This window comes from Bolinopsis microptera, chromosome 1 (assembly GCF_026151205.1).
Source record: "Bolinopsis microptera isolate Bmic1 chromosome 1, MBARI_Bmic_1.0, whole genome shotgun sequence".
NCBI classification, from domain to species: domain Eukaryota; kingdom Metazoa; phylum Ctenophora; class Tentaculata; order Lobata; family Bolinopsidae; genus Bolinopsis; species Bolinopsis microptera.
Genome location: NC_087072.1, coordinates 9663710 through 9684777, shown reverse-complemented (window position 1 = coordinate 9684777; position 21068 = coordinate 9663710). Strand labels below are relative to the sequence as shown.

General features: G+C 38.5%; 2 protein-coding genes across 2 annotated transcripts in view; one reads left to right on the top strand and one right to left on the bottom strand.

The window, feature by feature from the left end:
- LOC134813468 (ciliogenesis-associated TTC17-interacting protein-like) overlaps nucleotides 1-21068 on the bottom strand; it is a 98227-nt gene that overhangs the window by 15249 nt on the left and 61910 nt on the right. The gene's annotated exons all lie outside the window — the stretch shown is intronic.
- On the top strand, nucleotides 9607-20980 carry LOC134823044 (ciliogenesis-associated TTC17-interacting protein-like). The gene is made up of 7 exons (XM_063834395.1): nucleotides 9607-9879; nucleotides 17088-17235; nucleotides 17463-17566; nucleotides 18494-18618; nucleotides 19465-19547; nucleotides 19823-19989; nucleotides 20267-20980. The coding sequence occupies exons 1-7, from the start codon at nucleotides 9607-9609 to the stop codon at nucleotides 20402-20404; spliced, it is 1038 nt and encodes a 345-aa protein (XP_063690465.1). The 3' UTR covers nucleotides 20405-20980.

The following is a 21068-nucleotide window of genomic DNA, read 5'->3' as shown; positions in this document are numbered from 1 at the left end:
CAAACTTGTAGTATCCTATAATTTCTTTATATCTTATAATCTTTCCCAACATGAATTATCCTATAAAACTTCTTTTATATCTTATAACATCACCCAATCTTGTAGAATGGCGATGTTTTGTTATCCTCGGTCCATGCTAACTTACTACAACGTCCGGTCAGCGTGTAAACTAGACAGATGGGGTCTCCCTGTCCCAGAACAGGATCCCCGGAATGTGTTCACTGTTCCAGCTATAATTCCTCTCCATATCCACTCTGAGGACAACTTCTATTCTCCTGGAGTCCAACTAGCTGAGGTAGGTGTTTCTCAGTTCTATTTGCAGACAAGTGAACATTTTATTAGTAAGTCCTCATTTTCCTAACCACAATGACCGGTAATATTTCTCAGATCTAGCTATAACCTCAGATCATGATCCCCAACTCCTCTACAGGCAGTGTTGTACACAGTGTCCGTACATTAACCCCATGTACTGAACACCACCTCCATCTGCCATAACACGCACAAAAGTGGATAACACCTGCTAGAGACGTATCTGTCACACTGGGAAATGAACAAGTGGGAAAACTCAGAGTGGGAGGAGCTCTGCAAACTCCTGATACATTCTTGCAAGACACCAAGTAAGTGTGGACACTACAAGGGTTTTCCTTCCAGTTTAGAGTTTGTTTGTGTCAGGAGAATTACTGTAGCTTTAGTAGTTCAATTTTTGTTTAGCTGTTATAAATTATGTCCTTTAATTAACAGTCTAGACTGTAGTACTTAAAATCAATAACCTGGTTATAAAGTCCTTCCGCAGAATGTAAAAAAAATTGAGAAATCTAGACTCTAGTCCTTAAGTAACCTGGAACCATTGCCCTGATAGACAGTTAATTATCATTTGAAATTGTCAGCAGTCTGATTAATTTTATTGTTGAAATACTCCATAACATCGTATTAACCATAATATGGCAATTAACCCAAAGACTGGCTACAATTCCAACAGACCTGCTGCAAAAAATTTGCAACTGAGGACGACCAGCTCCATTTCCTCTCAGGATAATCCGCCTCTAGTGGGTTTCCTAGGAGCACTAAGTCAGATAACACATTAGCTTATCGCCAACCTGTGCAACGTTTTTTAAAGATTCCTCAGTACTGATTTTCTGAGATGTACAGTATTTATTTCTGAGTCCTTATATAACACAACCTTTATTAACGGGGTATAAATAAATTGGTAAATGTGCAATAATATGACCTCATATTGAAGACTTAAACAATTTTAGCTGTAAGTTAAAAGACGTGTTCACGAATCTGTTCGGCTACTTATTCCGATAAAAACACACATTTTAACTTTGAAAATATAATTTAACTTCGATTGGCCTCAGAGCGATATTCCAATTGTAGGACAATTCCAAATTACCGATAACTCATTCCAAACAGATATCGTACCGTCCACTTTCTCTGGATCTGGAACGACTCCGAAAGCTACCCTTACTTCCTGAGAACAATTTTTTCATCTGACCACTACAAGCTGAAGCAATCGTGGAAATCATCAGACAAAGTAACTGTTTCTTTAAATTTCAACTGAGTTAATTTTAGGGATGTATGTTTTTTGAGATGTATTTTTCATTTTAGCCTCCGAAGACATGAATTCGGTAATGTATGTTTATAAATGACTACCAAAACTCTTTAACTCACTATGACAGTTCGAATTGGAGTTACATTGGTATAATAGCATCTGATTCAAACTACGGAGGAGCCGGGTTATCAGCCATCCTCACCCACGCCTCCAAGATCACCACCAAACAAAAGGAGTTCTGTATCGCATTCCAATACAAGCTGCCAGCCAAGACTGGCCTCAGACATAGCCGACAAGGTATGGATTTTTAGTTTCACAAACGAAATATGTATATTTCACTTATATTGATATTGCTGATCTTCTAGTTCTATGATCTCGTTTGACATTATTAATGTAGAAAATATTCCATTAAATTTCATAACAACTCAGTTTTGGGCAAATAAACAAACGGAGCTATCAAGTCCTCGTGCTATTTTCCGATATAGAACGAACTAAAGAATTCTTCGGAGCATTAAAAGACCAGCTAGCTAAGCTAGAAGTTACCGAGCGAGACAGACTAAGAGAGAAAGTACTGAAAGTCACGTACATAGGATCAGACTCTTGGTCTTCAGATCAGGAAACCTTCACTTTGTATCACAGGGATGTGTTCAGGAGGTTCATCGGTTTGTGGGCTCTAAGCAAGATATTACAAGGTTCAAAGAACACTACAGACCTGTAAACTCAACTAATTAATAACACTATGTACGATAATATGAAGAGAAATATTTCTGAAGTGGAACGAAAATACCGTGCAAGCACTGGTCAGGATTGGCAGGATACGATAGTAGACTCAACAACAAGACGATCCTTCGACCACTACAGCAAAGCAGTCCTCGCGTTTTAGGTCAGGGACTGCACGAGTACCCTCAATGCAAGACAAGATCCACAGCTCGTTTGACACTGTAACTTCTGACATGTATATTGATTGTCCAAAAAGAGTTGAGTTTCACGAGTCTCCACCGGAAAAGTGTGCGATTGGTAGCAATCATCACGTATGTAGCCGATATAATAATCGTGGAATATGTAAACGACAGTTTAACCACGTTGGAAACTACTCTGGTGCCAAAAACTCATGTAACAACCACACATACCAGAACCTACCCAACATTAAAGCTCAGCACACCCTGACGGGTGGTCAGAGGCGCCAAATCAACCTCACCCTGCTAGTCACGATGTGTGGACTGCGCTGCACACATCACAGCAACCGAACCACTACCATGGTGCTACGATTTGCGCGGACACTACCACCAATAACGAGGATCACACTGGTGTGTAGCGTCCCAGCCGACTTCATCACCTTCACCTCCTCGATTGCTGTTATCCTCTACAACCTGATTGCTGGGGGGCTGGTGGCCGTGGCGGGGATTGTGTTATCTTGTGTAAAATTTCACGGGTTTTTCGATAACTTGTAAAAAATTTATCACCACAAAGGATAACCACATCCCCGCCACGGCCACCAGCCCCCCAGCAATCAGGATTATAGATAACAGCAAACGAGGAGGTGAAGGCGATGAAGTCGTGTTTGACGGCTACACAACCAGTGTGATCCTCGTTATTGGTGTACGTGTCCGCGCAATCGTAGCACATGGTAGTGGTACCGTTGCTGTGCTCGTGTGCAGCGCAGTCCACACATTCGTGACAGCAGGGTGAGGTTGATTTGCGCCTCTGACCACCCCGACATGGTGCTGAGCAAATGGAGGGTATGTTCTGGTATGTGTTGTTGTACATGAGTTTTTGGCCAGAGTAGTTTCCAACGTGGATAAACTGTCCGTTTACATATTCCACGATATAATATCGTCCTACATACTGATTATTGCTACCAAACGACACTTTATTTCCGGTGAGACTCGTGAAACTCAACTCTTTTAGTACATCAAACAGATCAGAAAGTAACATGTCAACGAGCTAGTTTGAACTTGCATGCATTTGAAGTACTCGAGCATCCCTGACAAACGCCGGACTGCATCTGCTTATGGCCGAAATGATCGTCTAGTTTTGAGTCTCCTATCGTATCCTGCCAATCCTTACCAGTGCTTTCACGGTATTCTTCGTACCACTTCAGAAAATAATTCTCCTTCATATTATCGTACATATTATTTAAAATTAGTTTGAGTTTTAGTCTTTAAGTGTTCTATGAACCTTTGAATACCTTGTGTAGACGCCCACACCTATGAACTCTGACACATCACCGTGATACAAAGTGAAGGATTCTGATCTGAAGACCAAGAGTCTAATCCTAAGTACGACTTTTCAGTACTATCTCTCCTTAGTCTGTACTCGCTCGGATACTCTAGCTTTAGCTAGCTGACTATTTAATGCTCCGAAGAATTCCTTTAGTTCGTTCATATCGGAAACTAGACGATGCCTGATAGCTCCTTTCGTTTATTTTGCCCACAAAACCTGAAGTTTTTATGAAATTTAATGGATATTTTACATTAATAATGTCAACGAGATCATAGAAACTAGAAGATCAGCAATAACAATATAAGTAATAAACATATTTCGTTTGTTAAAACTAAAAATCCATTACTTGTCGGCACACGGTGGTCAGCGCCCAGTCCATGCTGCACTTGTATATTGAAAGCCATACGAACTCCTTTGGTTTGGTGGTGATCTTGAGGCGGGGTGAGGATGGCTGAATAACCCGCTCCTCGTAGTTTTGGAATCAGAGGCTATTATACCAAGTAACTCCAATTCGAACTGTCATAGTGAGTTAAAGAGTTTTGGTAGTCATTTATAAACAAACATAACAGAATTCATGTCTTCGAGGCTAAAATGAAAATACATCTCAAAAAGACAACATCCCTAAAATTAACTCAGTGAAATTTAAAGAAAACAGTTACCTTTGTCTGATGATTTCCACGATTGCTTCAGCTTGTAGCTGGTCAGATGGAACTGTTCTCAGGAAGTAAGGGTTACGGCTTCTGAGTCTCCAGATCCAAGAAGTGGACGCGTACGTTATCTGTTAGGAATGAGTTATCCGGTAATTTTGGATTGTCCTACAATGGAATATCCAGCTCTGGGCCAATCTAAGTTAAATTATATTTTCAATTAAAATGTGTGATTTTCTCTGGAATAAGTTAGCCGAACAGATTCGTGGAACAACAGCTTTTAACTTACAGCTAAAATTGTTAAAGTTCTTCAACTGAGGTCATATTATTGCACATTTACCAATTTATTTATACCCGTTAATAAAGGTTGGTTTATATTAAGACTAAGATACATTACAGTCCACATTACTCAGAAATCAGTACCTGAGGAATCTTTAAAACGTTGCACAGGTTGGCGATAGCTATAGTGTTATCTGACTTAGCTGCTCCTAGAAACCCACTAACAGCGACTTATCTGAGAGTAAATGGAGCTGGTCAGTCTCAGTTGCAATTATTTTGCAGCAGACTGGTTGGGATGTGCCAGTCATTGGGTTATTGCCCTATATGGTAAATACGATGTTAGGAGAACATCAACAATCACTTAATCCGACTGCCGACAAATTCAATGAATAATTAACTGTCTCTCAGGGCTAAGGTTTCCCAGTTTCTTAAGACTAGAGTCTAGATATCAATTATTTTTACATTCTGCAGGAAGACTATATAAACCAGGTTATTGAATTTAAGTACTACAGTCTAGACTGTTAAATTAAAGACAAAATATATAACAGCTAAACAAAAATTGAAACTACTAAATCTACAGTAATTCTCCTGACACAAACAAACTCTAAACTGGAAGGAAAACCCTTGTAGTGTCCACACTTACTTGGTGTTTGCAAGCAGGTATCAGGAGTTGCAGCTCCTCCCACTCTGAGTTTCCCCACTTGTTTCATTCCCAGTGTGACAGAACGTCTCTCTAGCAGGTGTTATCCACTTTGTGGTGTTAATGCAGAAGAGGTGGCGTTCAGTACATGGTGGTTAATGTACGACACTGGTGGTACACCACTGGCCTGTAGGAGGAGTTGGGATCATGATCTGAGGTATAGCTAGATCTGAGAATAATAACCGTCTATGTGGGTTAGGAAATGAGGACTTACTAATAAAAAGTTCGACCGTCTGCAAATAGAACTGAGAAACACCTACCTCAGCTAGTTGACTCCAGGAGAATAAAGTTGTCCTCAGAGTGGATATGGAGAGGAATTATAGCTGGAACAGTGAAACACATTCCGGGATCTGTTTCTGGACCAGGGAGGACCCCATCTGTCTAGATTACACGCTGACCGGACTGTATTAAGTAGCAGGACCAGATAACAAACATTCGCATACTACAAGTTTGGAGATGTTTATAAGAAAAAAGCGAAGTTATAGGATACTACAGATTGGAAGATTATCAAGATAAAAGAAATTATAGGATACTACAAGTTTGGGAGATGTTATAAGATATAAAGGTTGTAAGATATAAAGGTAAATAAAATAAACTACAAAAATTTATAAGATATTTAGTATGGGTAAAGTTTAGTGGTGGACCATGACCAGATACCAATTGCGTCAAATATAGAATTATTAGCTTCCGTTTAAGACGTGTTGGAAGTGAATCAAGGGGGAATTCTGGTAAGCTACCATATAATGATGTAAAGCAAACGTCAATTTCGTGAGAGATAGAGAATCAGCCAGCCGCAGCTGTTTAGTAGTTATCAACGCGTCAAAAATTCGACAAAAATTAACACCTATTTTTATAATTTAAATGCAATAAATAACACTGTTCGTCTGAAGAGAACCTTTCAGAAAAGTTCTGGAATAAAAGCAAAGCCTTAACATTAATAAGTCACACGGTTAAAGTTAAATCTGAGGTATTGAGCCAATGTGACCTCTACAGAATTGCCAAGAAATAGACAAGCAAGAAACGGGTGACCATAATAAAGAAGAAGAAGAAAAATTAAATACCACAACGTGCTACACTTTGGACTTAATTAAGTAATTAGCATAAGCCATACAGCTAACTCATCATTTTTATAGTCAATTCAATTTGATTTGAAACCTTGTTCAAATAGTACAGAAGATATAATAATCATAATGATACACGTGTAATCGTAGCAACAGTATTTGGTTATCATGAGAAAGGCCTGTGAAGCAAGGATATAAAACGATTTCATTTACTACTACTATTCGTCTTCAAAAGAAACGTTAACACATCCAAATAAGGTCATCACAAGTGCCCCTCTACTCCATTTAACTCACGCGCTCCGGTCAGTAATAATACCAAGAGAATTAATTGCAAGGCGATTATCACCAGAACCAGACAACACAATCATAATACACTACATGTACATGACATGTATGATAAAGATAATCACACGGCAGTATAGCGTGTCTTGTGTACTCTTGTAACGCGTGGTAGGATATGCTGTCTGGCTGTGGGAATGTATTTCAAGGCAAACCCAGGTTTCTACCTTAAGGATCATTTTGTCTATCATGGTATTTTTAAAAACTCAAGGTCACAATACAGCTACAGAGTTAGAAAGCCTAGTAAATAGCTCAAGTGTAATTACATGAAATCAAGTGACAAACTTTGGAGGCCATTCACAACGTTTATTCATTTTTGCGGCAACAGAACTTTGTTTATCTGAAAATGAACAACACAAACCCAAGATCAAAGCAGCAAATTATCGTATGATATGACCGAGTGTGCAACAAGCGTGAAAGTTCGAGCTCAGTAAAGAAGGATAGATATTACCTACATACTCCAGTAAATCGTTTCACTAATAAGATCACGGTATTATGTCCATTCAGGCAGGGATTTATGGCCTCATCTTTCTGGCAGCAGCATCAGACAAACATGATCGTCACTGTCAATTTGGGTGCTTTGTTTTTTAGTAAAATTGCTGACTGTAATTAGCAAAATCCATTGTTCCAAAAAGTGCAGTAAGTGCCACTAATTTAACATGTAATACTTTTGTTAATTTCCAAAAATATGCCTCGAGTCTCGCAATCGAATGTCTTGTGGAAATGAAACAAATGACAACAAAACGGTTGAGGAATTTGGGAGAGATGCACATCAGTTCAACATCCAATATAAACTAGAAAACTGATCAATGATGGTTACTGGTCGCGCACATATTGTCATACCAGAGTGCGAACTATGGTACCAGGTACTGGGTACTGTAGGTACCGTGTAGTTCCCTTCTGTACATTATAATCTTCTGGAATACGTCTGTTGACAATTAAACTCTTGGGTATATTTATTTTATAAATTATATGAATTGATTCATTTTATGGTATTCGTTAACGTCATAACAGAATAATTCAAAGCTCTATGTATTGAGTTGGTGACGGCACTGAATACTAGTAAATCAGTATACAGCTTTCATTAATTATAGTATAGTTTTCGTTACATTTAAGCTTTTGTCCATGATGACAAACAAGAATTGATGACCATAATATTGGTATAATTATAATAATTATTTTATTGACGACATAACGTATGATGAATATTTAAGCTGAACGCCCGTCCACTATGCAAATACACAATATTATACATTATATACTCTTGTATCCAAGTTCGAATATGAATGACTCTTCGCAGCGACAAACATGTAATCCCCTGCTAAATAAAAAGATAAGTATTGGGGGTAATTGACAAGAAACCTTATTCTTGGCCTTACTTATGATCATATATCAATTTCCTGCTATGTATTGTTTCACTTCAAACAATACACAATCATCAAATAATGTCTCAAGCCGTTCACTTTCGTCCACCTTCCACAAAAGATCAAGTTATACCATATCAGTATACCATCTTCATCTGGCCTGACTACTCAATGAGTTTCTACACTTCCCACCACCAGTTCCACCACACCCCCGACCAGCAATGATGTTGATGTGGGTATTGGGTTGATTCTAATCACGTGCTTCACTCTTGGAACTCTAGGAAACATCCTAGCTCTGGGCTACTTCACCTCTCGGAAGAGAACCACCTCCAACATCCTCTACCTCAGCATTGTCTCAGTTGACCTGGTATCGGTGTTCCTGATGTTCTGGCCGGGTTTGTCCCACTTCCTACACCGGGCCCCTCTAGTCCTCTCCTACCCAGTATATATGTTAACTGTGGGGGGTCTTCTTCTTTATATCTGCTAGACTCAGTGTGTTCCTGTTGGCAGTTTCTCAGTATCAGTCGCACAATCTCCCTTCTCTCCCCCTTCTCTCCAGGCAGGAAACGTTACACCATGACCCCTATCTTACTCTACACCACCCTCCTCCTCCTCATCGCCGCCCTCCCTTACTGCACCATGAACACCTACACCTACTCTAGATCTCGTGATCTGGCATGGACATACCCCCTCACCACTACCTCCTCATCTTCACCTCCGTCTTCATCCTCCTCAACCTCCTCCCCTTCCTCCCCATCATGATGAGTTGTGTGCTGTCAGTCCAGGAGCTCACTAAACCCTCACTCTCAGCAGAGTATGCAGATAGAGGGAGGGGTGAGGAGAGGAGGTTCACCTCAACTACCATAGTCCATCATCCGGCAGGTATCCTGGTACTGAACCTCCCCGTGTGTTTACAGTGTCATGTTATCCGTGGGTTGGTGATCCATCTTCAGTAACTATCTGACTGTGTTTGTGTTTGTGTATAAAGTGGGGTTTTAACGCGGCGTTAACGCCGGTGGTGTATTTGTGTAGATTTAGGGGTTCAGAGGTATTGGATTGTTGAGAAGTGCGGCAGTTTTGCGTAGGAGGAGGCTCTAATAGTCCCGTAAATGGCTGTTTTACTCAATCTAGAAAGTCTTGTGTAATTAGAGAGACTTCATCTTGATGAGGTGACATTAAAACTGTGTTCAGTACAAAAGACGTGGGTTTATCTCTAAAGATACTCTCGTTTCTTAGCATCTGAGTTAGTGGTTTCAGATGTTACTACTGATAAGACAGTCTGACATGCGAGATGGTTGAATCACATCTTATCAATATCACCCTGCTATCTGTGATACTCACGATGACTATAAAAGACATTTCACCAACCCCTGACCCATCAGTTCTCGCTATTTGAACAATCTGTTTCCATCTCACTTTACCGTTAACAACTCCTGAAACCATGTCTCAACTAGACCGCACTGGATACTACTCAGACTCGCCAGTGTCCTTCACCAAAGTGCTAGCTCCCCCCGGCGGTGGTAACAGTGAAGAGAACAACACCTCCCAATCCCTCAGAGTGCTGGCTCCACCTGGCGGCAGAGTTAGTCTAGATCTGTTTGGTGGGTACGGACAGGATGTTGCGAGACCCGCCAGGAAGGTCAGGGAGGTGGTGGTGGTAAAGTCTGAGGACCGTGTAGTGGACACTCCTAAGAGGAAGACGAGGAATATCCTGGTAACTTCACCTCCTGGTGGTGCCAGCTCTATCTCACTCGGAAAAGAGACACACGATGTGTGCTAGGGACCTGACTCTAAAACCCACAAATTCTTAAAATTGTCCAGCGATGTTTTCTTGAACTGTATTTCGGACAATAATTCAGCTCCTGAACTGTTTACTGAGCTTTAAATTGGCTGATAACAGTTTATTTTGTTTTAGATCCAGATAAGATTTATGTTGGGTGCACGAAACTAGCTATATTTTATAGTAGTGAAGTAGTGACTTGTAAAATGTAAACTCTCTCTCTGCGATCAGTGAATTTGAGTTTACTCATACCTTAGTTTTAAACATGTATGATATGAAACACTTATGAATAAACGATCCTAATGTGCTGTTTTTTATTTTTAATTTAAACATTAGTGTATTTTCCAGATATTATTGAGATTCGGTCTCCTCCAGAAGATTTTACTATTTGGACTTTTCACACATTTTCATATGAACTGTTTTTGTTTTCTATTCACACTCCTTTGACTAAACTTAGAAGTACGGCATTCCTTTTATCCAACGTTTCAAGCAAAATTAATGTTAAATATCGAAACATCATCAGTAAAGTTGAGTACATCGAAATCAAATACACCAAAAAGCGAAAACTGAACTGTAAAATACCAAAATGACGTTATTCAATCTATAATTTTTATGAAACTCAGGTAATAGATAAGTTGCAGCTCCGATTTCAAAGTCCGAATAAAGCTGGCAACAATTTGAAAAACTAGGTAACTGATAATCACAGATTTTAATGACTTAAACCGAAGACCGAGAAACACAAAACGAAATAAAAAGCCTCCTCACTGTGCAAATGATTGCCCTTGGCAACAGCTGTGAGTAGAAGTAGGCACGCTAACGACTGTAATCCAGTGAACCGTGCTCTATTAAAGCGTATAATAAAGTCACTACCGGTACAGTTTCGAACAGTTCACCGCTACAATCTCATGTGATTCTGTTCATTTCTGCAGACGTCTTTGAAAAACCGCGCAGATAATTGACTTGACTACCGTGAGGGAGATGACGTAGATTCTAATTAAAAAACTGAAATATCTTCTAAAATAAAAGCTCTCAAAAGAATTCCTCGCATCTCGAATATTTGTAAAATAAAAAACTCGCCGTCTCATCCGGACAAAGGGTCTAGAGTCAATACAAAGGAAACATTGTATACAGTACATGGAAATGGTAACTGAAGAACAATGACAAAGAGTAGCGTCTAGCATTGTTGTTCACAGACTCAAATACAATCAAACAATACCTGGAAAAGTGCCGACTTAATCAAGAATAATATTCACCACCACTAAAACTTATACCAGAACACAGCAGGCAGTGCGCTATACTGGGCACGGAAAGGTTATGTTAAAGGACCATAAATTACTCCGAGAAATATCGTTATATTTAACTAAGTGATATTAGACGTATTTGGGGACCCTTCACCGCCCTCGGGTGCCCTACGAAACATAATACTACTAGGATATGTAGATATTTTTAACGTCGTCACATTATTTCATCGTATTATCACCTGCTCTTAGTTTTCCTCACTCTTCTAGTACGAGTGTAGAAAATAGGCTGCTGTAATTAGAGCTACGTCACTTGAACACTCACAAAAACTCAATTTCATGTCTGGATCCTGATGAACAGCGCAGGCCTTTCCCACGCCTTTTCTGACGGCTCCTCTTTGAGGAACAGAAAAAATTTGTATCTACATACTAACCAACCACCAATGAAAATCATTTAACGTTTCACTTCGATTCACTGGTGTAAATGTAAAACAGTTTTCAGGAGGTTGGAGAGCTCACCATCTCAATCGACAGTTCCACATACAGCGGAAAAGAGTGGTTACCTATACAGCTAACAGCAATGGAATCGTTGATACCAATTCCTGGTGGGAACTAACTCTCAGCTTACTGACTCCTAAGTTGAGAGTTTGGAACACAACGCAACACGAATTATGTCAACGAAAAAGAATGTTTGTTGGTTTTGTTTGTCCTGCTTGTTTGTTTTGTTGTAATCTTGTTTTCACCAGATATTTTAAATTAAGAAACACAATCTAACAACAACTTTTCAAGACACTAATGCAGTAGGTACAGATATTATGTTGACTATAAATTACCCGCCGTGAAAATCCTGCATAATTACAAAGAAACTACAAAGTGAACTATTCAACTCTCATATGTGATGCGTGTAATATGACCGAGTACAAATTCTAAGAAATACAGAATAATGGAAATGAATACCAAATACAGTACAGCTAAACAATCCATTATTCATTAAAACAAGATCAATGATGTGACCACCTAGTTAAGCAGTCTAGAAGATGAATATCATCAGTACCAGATGTGATCCTGGCTATATCCTCACAGACACAGCTACAAGACACCCTCACCAGTCACGCAAAACCCAACACAAAAACCTAATTTTCTTGATTATTATTTTTTTAGTCAACATTCAGCTTGTCTTCGGATACAAATTACTAATTTCAATAATCCAGCCGTGTCAGTTACAACCCAACTCTCACAATTATCCTAATATTATATGTAGTATGACGGGAGAGGAAGTAAGCGTAGCTTGGTGCGGATAGTTTATCTTTCATTGACCACGTGTACGTTTACACGACCAGACAATTTAGATAGTGAAGGTAGAACAAGGTAAAACAAATATTATCATACCAAATAGACGGCTGTGTCAGCCTCTTTTATTTCTGTCAATGGTCAGTCGGGTTCGGAAACTAAGTACAGAAATCTGATAAATTGTTAACGTCACATGGTATTGTAATGGTCTGGGATTCCTAGAATTCCGTAGTACAGTTAATCAAAACTAACAGTTGAGATTTTGAGACAGCACTAAGACCACTACAAGTAGATACTGACCACTACTGACCAATACTGACAAATACTGACAAATACCCACCATTACTGACTACTAGCACTACCGACAACTACTGAAAGATACTAATACTGACAAATTGTGTCACTCTAGGACCCCCTACTTAGACTAGACGACTGATCGATTTTTGTTCATGTGAGAAGTTGGGATACCAGGGTTAATATAATTATCAGTAGCAATACTGAACTTATTGTTGTTGTAGAGCACAGTATTATTATTATTACCAGACAACGAATCAGTCAGCAGCTGTCAGCACTAACTTGGGCTCCTCGCTGACCAGTGTTTTACGTCCGCATGGTGAATTTTACTCTAACCTTTATTCTGGAGTTTATTATAAATTGTTATTCAACCGGACACCGTGTAATGGTTAGCAAATTTACAATGATGTTAAACGAACAAACGCTATCGCTAAACGAAAAGTGGAATTTAAAGTACAAACGAGCAATTTCCGAAAACTTTTAGCAAACGGCGATTCCAAAGTGAAAGAATTCTGAGGTAAAATTGCGACCGTGGAAATGAAGCTGAAACTCAGTGAAATTATAGGAATTGCATCACGGTCCTGGAATCCAGTTATTGAGTTACGTTTTTATTTAAGCCCCCTGGTCGTGCTCTAATGCACTAACTATCTAAGTTGCAACATTGGAATCTCATATTAGACTCCAGATCTTGAGTTGATTTCAGTTCACCAGCCTGGGTTTAAAACCCAACTCCCCGTGAGTCCAAACACACAACAAAAAGAACAAGGGTACGCCTGACAGCTGATTAAGGAATGTTGACGTGATCATTAAGGGTACGCCTGACAGCTGATTAAGGAATGTTGACGTGATCATTAGGGACCACCAGGGACAAGGACTGATCCTACATTAGGGACTAAGACCCCCGGGCACAAAGGTATGGTCACTGGGCTAGAGGAATGAGCTGTTAATATGACCATTAGAAATGATGTGCACAATAAACGGGCTGCTCGAACGTCAATTAAAGTAACAAACGGTGTTAAAGCCTAAAGTTGTTTATAGTTTCTCCGGCGAAATCCAGCTGGACGATATAATAACACGAAAGTGGCGTTGGGACTGCGTAAATCGTAATAAATTGAAACTACATACTACATACTGCAGATCAGTGAAAACGGAGCTAATTTCACTGCGCTAGAATGACGCCGGGTAAAATTAATGACAAAAGCAGGAGGAGCCAGGATCAGAGCTGGCTGGTAGGTAAGGAGCACCTGGCATACTCATGAACACCTGTAGTCAACTCCTTAGTTCCTACTATCTTCCACTCAGCTTCATATCTACAGACACAGGGTTATTGATGAGGGACCAGGGTTTACTGATCACAACTGACTGTCATTTAATTGTTAAATGGGTGTTGCTATTACAAAATACACTTGCACTGTACTTTAATGGAAATTTTGATGAAGGTAAAGATGAATAAAGATATGGAGGTTGTCAATATTGTGCCAATTGGTGCCTATTGGTCGCAGTACTGAGAAAGTGACATGAACTGTAATGCATACTATTCTCTAGCATTCTAACTCTGTGCAGTTCTCGATTGGTTCTAATTAGCGCTCTCTGTTTGACGCCTTGGTATCGGGAGAGAGAGATATATGATATCAGGTACTTTATACTAATTTGCACTGGCCACTTCACAACCTTCCTTAGCTTCTACAACCTTCCTTAGCTTTTCTAGCTTTCTAGATATGACGTATGGCAGGTTGTAAACCAGAATTAAAACTACTAGAAAATGGTAAAACTAAGGGCATTTGCCGCAATTGGGAACACAACAAACTACAAAGAATAGAATGAAAACGACTAAGTTATCGACGTCGGTCTTACTATTAGAATTACATCTACTAAATAATGGAATTAAAAAGCATAATTTTCGATCAATTTGGTTAAGAATGTTGTGCTAACATGTCAGAACAGATCTATAACAAAAAGTACGATTAGCTAAAATTTACTAAATTTACTAGCAATAGCTGTGGACGGAAGAGGTGAGGAAACGTAACTGGCAGAATAGTGTATGCAGCTCGTGTAATTATTCTTTATTAAACGGCAATTTACATGTTATATTACGTTATTGTGCTTAATTGTCGTTTAATTAATAGAGCTGGAATCCGATTTAAGCAGCTTAACTTATAGTAGGTTTTTTTAAGCAGTTAGCTTTACAAAATGTGGTAATTTTCGAGTATAGCGACATTAAACACGGCCAAGTTAGGGAGGGTATGATAGGTGCAGTTTGAACTTTGATCACAGAGACTAGCACGTTACTAAAGCAGCGAGCTGGGGTTTGGGCTGACGCTCAAAAGCCATAAAAGAAGGGTTGAAGTCGCGACAAATTACACGTTGGAGAATAATTGTTGAGTTGGAGTCTAGGCGCTATTCAGCGACTAATTTATGTTAATTTATGACGAGACATTCGAAATATGAAGAACATGTGTGTCGGACTGATTCGTCTGTTAGTTTCATAAAATCTATTGTATTTTCATTTCCAGCTTTCCCCGTACCTGTGTCAATTGGTCACGTATTAAAATGAACTTGATCACGATTTAAATCACTGCATCAAATTCTCACGAATACTGCTGTTATGTCTTTCTCTGAATATTAATTTATTGGATCGTTACATTATGACTGATTCATATAAAAATCAATTTGACTAATGACCAGGCATACATCCCTCCACCGCTCTAGAAGCAATGAAAATTTGATGAAAAAAACGCTCCTTATTCGGCCCTACAACCAACTGACTGAATAAGGAATGATGCACGGCTGGATTGATGTAATAGATACCATTGCGCGTTTCTATCGCACTTTTCTATTAGAAAAAACGCCACACAGGATCAAGTCTTAGTCTCAGCGGTAGCCTTGATATTGTCGCGTATTTTAAGCCATTGCTCTACATTGTACAACTGTGAAAGATGAAATTAAATAAACAGCAGTATTTATACACTGCCAATACCGTCAATCCAAAGTAACGTAATTTAAGATTTACGGATCCAAAGTCAAGTAAAACTTGGACTTCATTGGTAATAAAATAAAGTTTCGGATGCTTAAATAGGATATTATCTACTGCTAAAATATGTTATTATATACTGTAAGTGTAAACTATTCAGCAATTTGTGTTGTGACATGACAAACAAGGTTTTGAGGAGCTTTTTGAAGAGGAAAAAAGGGGAAATCCTACGATAAAAATCATTAGGGGGCAGAAGAAGCCCTATTTTCAGACATACTTTGCAACACTAGAATACCAGTTAACCAGTTGAAATACAAAAAAATGAGTGATACATCTTGACTTTTAAACTATAATCGTCGAGTAAATAACGTTTATCTTACCACCACTAAATAATAAATACTGCACTTTATAAATCAATACTTGGCTCACTGGCAAGAGGGTTTTAGCCAGAGACCATTTATTAATTTTACATGCAATGCCACAGGAAGTGTAGCTTAGCATTCCCAATATTTTACTTCATGTGGTTAAGACGTCTCAACCGTGTTAATCGTAATTGTCATTACTGTCTCGCAAAGGAAATGTTTATTATTTTATTATATCGTTTAAACACTGATAATGATATGGGAAGTAACTTGACAAAAACCTCCCATTCAATTATTATAAGATTCTTATTTGATGTATTTAACCATAGTTTAGGGGTCGTTTGCTAGAAATTGAGGCCTATAATTACTAAATTTTAAATGAACGATATCTCAACGTAGAATTTGATACGAACATATATTTGATACGATAGTTTGTAGTGAAACTCTTTAAAACCTTGTGATTGATTTATTGGCATTCTTGTCAGCACCAAATAAGCAGGGTAGTTTAGCAGTTAGTCTGTAATATACAATTTATGGCAACCTGCGACAGTGTCTCAAGTACCCTGCGATCACTGTAAATCGTTTAATAAAATCAAATTTATATTTTGATTAGTTATAAAACTGACTGGGAAGTAATAGTTGCAGAGTTTTTAAAGATGTCGTCGAATCATATCTCGATATAAAAATAGGGCAGAATCCAAGAAGCCAGACACAGCTCCGCACTATTTGACCCTTGAATTCCACCTTAATAGTTCAATATATTTCAATTTGATTCCGTTTTACCTGAGAACAGTGCAGGAGTCAGAAATTTTGGAAAGAAATTGCAACAACCGTAAACTTTCCTCACTTAACCAGGCGTTTAATTTTCTCACAACCATTGAAATATTTTCTGGAATCAATATATTAATATATTAATATACGTATACAGATTATGCGTTATTTATAATTAATGACTATTACCCTACATCACGTGACTCTTCCCCCCAGATCCCAGGTAACCCTCTTACCAAGAGGTCCGTGTTGAGCCAGACTGATGACGGATACCAGCTGGTTCTCACCACGACGGAGGGTGGCACTGAAACGGTCACCACCGAGGAGTTTACTAAAGACGAGATGGCAAGGTTTATATCTGAAGGTTAGTCTGACTGTTCAATCTTTCGACTCTCGCCTTCCCAGAGTATACGTTGTTACATTCAACCATGGTCATTGGTCCATTGTAAACTGATGCCGTCTTGATATATGTGACACCGCGTCAATCACAGCGCCGCCACTCAATCAAGGCTTGTTTTTTCAAATAATCAGCGGTTTAACACTGACCGCCCAATAGCAAGTTTTTATATTTACAATGAACTTCCCTCCCAGGTGCTAACTTGGTCCTACAGAGATTGAGTATTATACTCGGAGTACATAGTCGTATGAGCTTTAACGTCTTCTCCACGGATAATGCCCTTGCTAATGTCAGCTACGTGAGTAATCTTCTTTAAACTACCACACAATTATTTTCAAGTTTAGATTAACCGCTACGTAACTCATTTTGCATGATAAATACACAGATTTTAAAACTAAAATCAACAATATCCTTGTTAATGGCAACTTAATATTGATAAATCAATACGAAAGTTTTTGCCGAACTATCAATACAATCGACTATAATAACATGAACAGCTGATACTACCATGAACAGAGGTAGAAATGAACCTCTAATTGACTTCTAATTGACCTGTCGTCGCGGCTAGTATGATTAACAAGATTGGTATACTGTTACCCCTAGTATACCATTGTTCCCAGAAGTCTACGAGGCCTCTTTTTGGGCCTTCTCCAGCACCCTTACAATTAGAGTGAATTAGACCTCAGATTGTTGCCTGAAGTAACGCAACAATGTTGGTGAACATGCATAAACATAGACTATACAGTGTGCTATTGTTAATGTACCTGTGAGTGAAACCCAAGGAACGGCTCCTATATAGAGTGGGGCTCTGAGGGTGTTCATTCTTTATACCAGACAAAACACTGTGGAACAAAGATACAATGACACCAGTCATCAAGTGTGAGAGGCATCAGAATTACGTTACATACGAAACGCGCAGACTGGCGAACTTAAATCGATCATTAGCATTGAGAATTACCAACCTGCACTTTTTGAATAAATTACGTAATGCTCCCACTCGTAGTGGAGCATTTTGCACTATTTTTACGATTGTCTAAAATATTGTAAGTTCTAGCTAAATAATCACTGCTGCATGGATACTAGTTTATCATTATTCCTATAAGACTAATCCCACTGAAGATATCACTGTAATATTTTCCATTCTAATTCAGCCTTGATAACCACTATTACATTTACACATCTGAAGACTTCCACTCTAAGTTCTAACACTCTTAAACCCCCACAGTCCCCTATAGAGTCCCACTCAGTGTTGTTACAGAACGTTACTCTGGAAACCATTGGAATTGAGCGATGTGTGGATAATAAGGACGAGAATCCAACCACCTGGAAAATATACTTCCTCTCTGACGGGTAAATTATATTTTTAATTTGTAATACCTGCCCTGGCCTTGGCTTGCAGCTCGACACCCAAGCCTCTGTCCAACCATATCACTACAATTTACCAAAACCGAAATAATACGCGGGAGATTGACCGTTCTGTATGTGATTTGATTAAAACTACTTTAATTGACTACTTGACTTACTTACTTGCTCCAATGCACATCTGCCAAGAACAAGATACTCGTTATTTTCACACGTGAAAGTAGTTTAGAGTTTAGTCAACTAAACACGACTCAATTTAAGTCAGTGCTCCACCATTGGTGGAGCACTGACTTAAACCACCAACCTCAAATCAACCACCTCATCATGCTAAACATCAACGCGGTTATTTTGTTATTTTTCTCAATTCTAGAAATCTCCAACCTTGCACTATTGATGCTTGCCTGTTTAATTTGTTTACTTTAGTATTAAAATTTCCACAATCCAAATTAATTAATAGTATCAGTTTAACTTGTTTATATATTTTTTAATCTATTTGTTAGTGATTAAAACCAACTATGGCGTACGGAAATATTAAATGAAATTCGGTCCGGTGCATTTCCTAAAACTTAATATAATGCACCTTATCTGACTTTATTTGGTCGAAAATTACGTGAGCGGCGAGCGCTAGAGGGCTCATCGTCCACGTAATGTCCGCCCAAATTAAATTCCGCCCACCATGCACGGCCCCAATTTAAGGTATATGGGCCCTATTTGCTCGAAAATCTGTGTTCCCGCTCAATGTATTATTGCGTATATCTGCACCAATGTATGAGCTCATACAACTGTAAAACTGTTATACGAATATTTCCCAAGATTTTCAACCTTCCATTTCAGCCACATGTATACCCGCGCTCAAGTCGGGTCACCAGTGTACATGAAGATTAAAGATATCCCAGAGAACTTCATGAAAGACGAAGGTAAGGAATCCTACATCCTTACTAAGTTGAGACCACGAAATAGATTTATCCTTCGCTTACCATGTTACCTAATATTTAAGATGGTTGCAGCATCTAATTAAGGTAAATTTTAATAAGATCTTGACCGCCCTAAAATGTACAGCCCTTTAAAAAATCGTCAAAAACCAGATCCAAGATTTTCGAACTTTTTGGAAAGTTGCAAAACGTCAACTAAATTATGAGTCAGGATGAAATGAGATTACATCGATTAGTTGTAACCCCCTCTCTTTCACTAGACGCTGATTGGGTATTCCCTGATTTCGGAAAAGGAAAGCTGCACTGGGAGGATGATATTGAGATGTTGTCACACTTTCTGGACAGAAAGGAGGAGTTGAAGGAGGACCATGTTAACTACATGAAGAGACATCCTGAGCTCAAGGCCATCCTCGGAGATTTTTTACAGGTACTGGGTAGGAAGGAAACCGGATGTTAAGTAAACGAACCAAAAACTAAAAGCTCTGTTGATTTATTTTATTAGAACCAAACTTACAAGTTACAGTCACTATCCTTAAGATTATTGGTGTATTAGTGTCTCAACAACTAAAAGCTGTAGATGACAAAAAAGGTTTTTAAAACGGTAGAAATCTGCAATAACTGCTTCCAAATTACCTTTTAATGAGTAATTCTAATATGTTTCTTATCTAATTGAGATTGTTATCTAAACTGAGGTTCACTTTCAGTTCCTGTTGATGAGAAAGCCAAGTGATGTGATAGAATTTGCAGCAGATTTCTTCTCCTCCTACTCTGCAACCGCAGAAATGAAACCCTCGTTTGCCCACTCCAACTTCGTCAACCAGTCAGCTATCCGATCAGAATAGATTGTGGATTAGCCAATCAACCATGTACATATCACTAATATTACTTCCTCTATTTGAAACATCAATCATAATTTCTACCATATTTGAAACAACTATTTGATCAACGAGTAAACATTATCTGCCTTCATCTCCTCTGCTTTTCTTGATTATCTGAACACGAATTGCATGAAGATAAGCTACTAGGACCCTACTGAATTTAAAGTTCTGTTTCGCTCTTTGAATTAGTCATAAATTTGATGTGAGTTGAACTTTCGTACAAGCTTAGAATCAATGATATGATCAGTTTTTTGTAACTTCATGTATGATTACAGATACCAAATGTGTAATTGTTAATGTAAGATAATTTTGTAATTAAATATAGTAGATGAAGCCGCCTGTCATTTAAAAACATGAATATTCTGTTGCATTTGTTAATAAATTTGGATTTTCATACGCTGTAAATATAACATGAACATTTCTCTTATCAGTTATTCTTATGAACCTCCTGAAGTATAATGTTTGTAAATATTATGAGAGTGTGGTATTTATTCAGGTAAACACTTCTTCTCTTCTAGTTCTATTTCTTTATTGTAATAACAGCTATTTTCTTTTTGTCGCACAATCTTATCATATAAAGCGGGAGAGGCTTTGAGGTCTATAAAATTTGAAATCAATTGAAGTGCAC